Genomic DNA, 2,510 nt, shown 5'->3' on the forward strand with positions numbered 1-2,510 from the left:
CACACAAACCCAGGCCTGAGCCCCAGCCCACTGCCTGCAGGTTCAGACACTTGGGCACGTTTCTCAGCCATTTGGAGCCTCAGTTTTCCCATCTGGGAAATGGGGACAGTGATATCTCAGAGACACTGTAGCCATCACCGGAGGGGACCACAGACCACTCTCGGCGGGGGTGCCAGGCATCGTGTTCGCATCTGGTGAGGAAGGGTCTAGCCTGACCCTTGGCTTCCTCCATCCCAGATGTCCCTTGAGGCATGTGGCCTGGGGTGTGGGATCCAGAGAGGAAGGGAGACAGGCCAGGATGCACGGTGACCCCAGGTGAGGCCCACAGACCCGGGTAGATGACCACCACTCCCACTGGAATCCTCAAGACTGGAGCAGCCAGGAAATTCTGTCCAAGCCGAGTCCCTGGGTCTGCGAGACCTTGCACTCCACCTCACAGGGGTCGCCTGGGTTTGTGGTCTCTGGCCAGGTGGGTGTGGGAGCCTCTCTCCTCCAGCTCAGTCTCACACTACACCAGAAAGGGAAGGGCAAGAGCACTCCCTCAACCCAGAAGACCCCCACCCAGATCAAGAGACCACCCAGGCTACAATCAACTCCGATGGTGCTTTTAATCACCCCAGCAGGAATGGCGACTGTAAACAGACATTCAACGACTTCCAGAGACACACACACCTCCCGGGCAAAACTGTGTTTCCATAAACCTTGTAGAAGTGACTCGGAGAGCTGGCTGAGTGGGGGCCGCCTGGACACCAGTGTGCAGGCACCGAGTCCTCAGCACCGCCACACTCAGCCGTCCTGCGAGCCCCAGACCCTGGAACACTCCAGCTGCCTCTCCACTTGTCTAGCGGGATGTTTCCTCCCAGTGCCCCCATTACCCCACACCCCCGTCTTCTTCTGGGCTCCCGGTGGCTCCCCCAACACTTGCTCTGCTGATGGGTGCATTCTCCCCAAGTCTGGCCGTGAAGCCATCCTGGTTGCCTCGGTTTCCCCTGCTGGCCAGGCAGTCACCAGTGCCTCAGTGGGAATGCCACTCTTTGCCACCACCCGGCCTGGGCTCAGTGGGATGCCTGCACCTCCCCACGTTGCACTCCTCCAGCCCGTTCTCTGGACACTCGGATGAGAACAAGGCTACTGGTCAGGGGTGTGAGGGCAGGGATCAGCCTCAGAGACCATCCCATCTCTGTGAGTGTCCTGCAGCTGCCAAGCAAAGTGCCACCAAAGGGGCAGCTGAGACCAACAGAAATGTATTCCCTCTTGGTTCTCAGGCCGGAAACCCGAGCTCAAGGCGTCAGGAGAGCCAGCCCTCCTCTGTCAGCTCCAGAAGAGAATCCGTTTCTCGCTGTCCCAGCTTCTGGTGTTGCTGGCAACCATTGGCATTCTTTTTTTTTTTTTTTTTGAGACGGAGTCTCGCTTTGTCGCCCGGGCTGGAGTGCAGTGGCCGGATTTCAGCTCACTGCAAGCTCCGCCTCCCGGGTTCACGCCATTCTCCTGCCTCAGCCTCCCGAGTAGCTGGGACTACAGGCGCCCGCCACCTCGCCCGGCTAGTTTTTTGTATTTTTTAGTAGAGACGGGGTTTCACCGGGTTAGCCAGGATGGTCTCGATCTCCTGAGCTTGTGATCCGCCCGTCTCGGCCTCCCAAAGTGCTGGGATTACAGGCTTGAGCCACCGCGCCCGGCCCATTGGCATTCTTGACTTGTGGCTGCACTGCTCCCATCCCTGCCCCCGGAGTCACGTGGCCTTCTCCCTGGCCTTGCTGTGTGTCCCCTCCTCTTATAAGACTCCAGTTACTGGGTTTAGGGTCCACACAAATCTAGTCGGACCTCACCTTGACTTAATCACATCTGCAAAGGTCCTTCTTCCAAATAAGGTCACGTTCCCCATTTCTGGGTAGATGTAAGTTTAGGGGGGCCGCTATGTAGCCCAGTGCCATCCTCCTACAGACCCCAGGATGGCTGAGGAATCCAGTCTCAGCTGAGATGCATCAGGCTGCTTAGGATCAGAGCCTGGACCACACTGAGCACTCACATTCTCTCCTGATATTCTTTCAAGCATGCCAGTAACGTCTGTTCCTGGAAACCCCAGGTCAATCCCCACCACCAGTGCTCCTGCTGCCTGGAGAAGAAAATGCTCCAGACCCCTCCTTGCCAGCCTGCTGGGTTCCCTCCAACCCAGGTCCAGCCCCCTTCTCCAGGGATTGATAAGACGCCATTTCCAGATACATTGTTAAGTGGCAAAAGCAGGCAGCAGTACGCAGTGACCCGTCTTGTGCGTAATAAAGTGTAAAAATATGCATATGTGCGTGTTTATTTATAGATGCAAAAGAAAAGCACTGGAAAGATAAATCAGAAACTAATAAAAATGGTGACTTGACGTGTGTGTGGAGTTAGAAATGGAAGCCGCCCTGAAGATAAGTTGTCTTTAGTGTTTGACCCAGAACTATGTGAACGTTTTCCATATTCAAAACAATTTGAATGTGTTAAAATTTAAGTTTAAAAGAGAACATCCTTAG

The 2,510-nt window shown here is 55.4% G+C and overlaps 1 protein-coding gene across 1 annotated transcript; it reads left to right on the top strand.

Moving 5' to 3' along the window:
* The first annotated feature begins 368 nt into the window (after positions 1 to 368).
* Positions 369 to 1,815, top strand: LOC112621825 (putative uncharacterized protein encoded by LINC00322). The gene is given in 5 exon segments (XM_025381248.1): positions 369 to 882; positions 884 to 1,008; positions 1,011 to 1,051; positions 1,053 to 1,367; positions 1,678 to 1,815. Coding segments are annotated over 5 exon segments (903 nt in total). The 5' UTR covers positions 369 to 598.
* Positions 1,816 to 2,510: the final 695 nt, after the last annotated feature.

This window comes from Theropithecus gelada, chromosome 3 (genome assembly GCF_003255815.1).
Source record: "Theropithecus gelada isolate Dixy chromosome 3, Tgel_1.0, whole genome shotgun sequence".
Taxonomy (NCBI): Eukaryota; Metazoa; Chordata; class Mammalia; order Primates; family Cercopithecidae; genus Theropithecus; species Theropithecus gelada.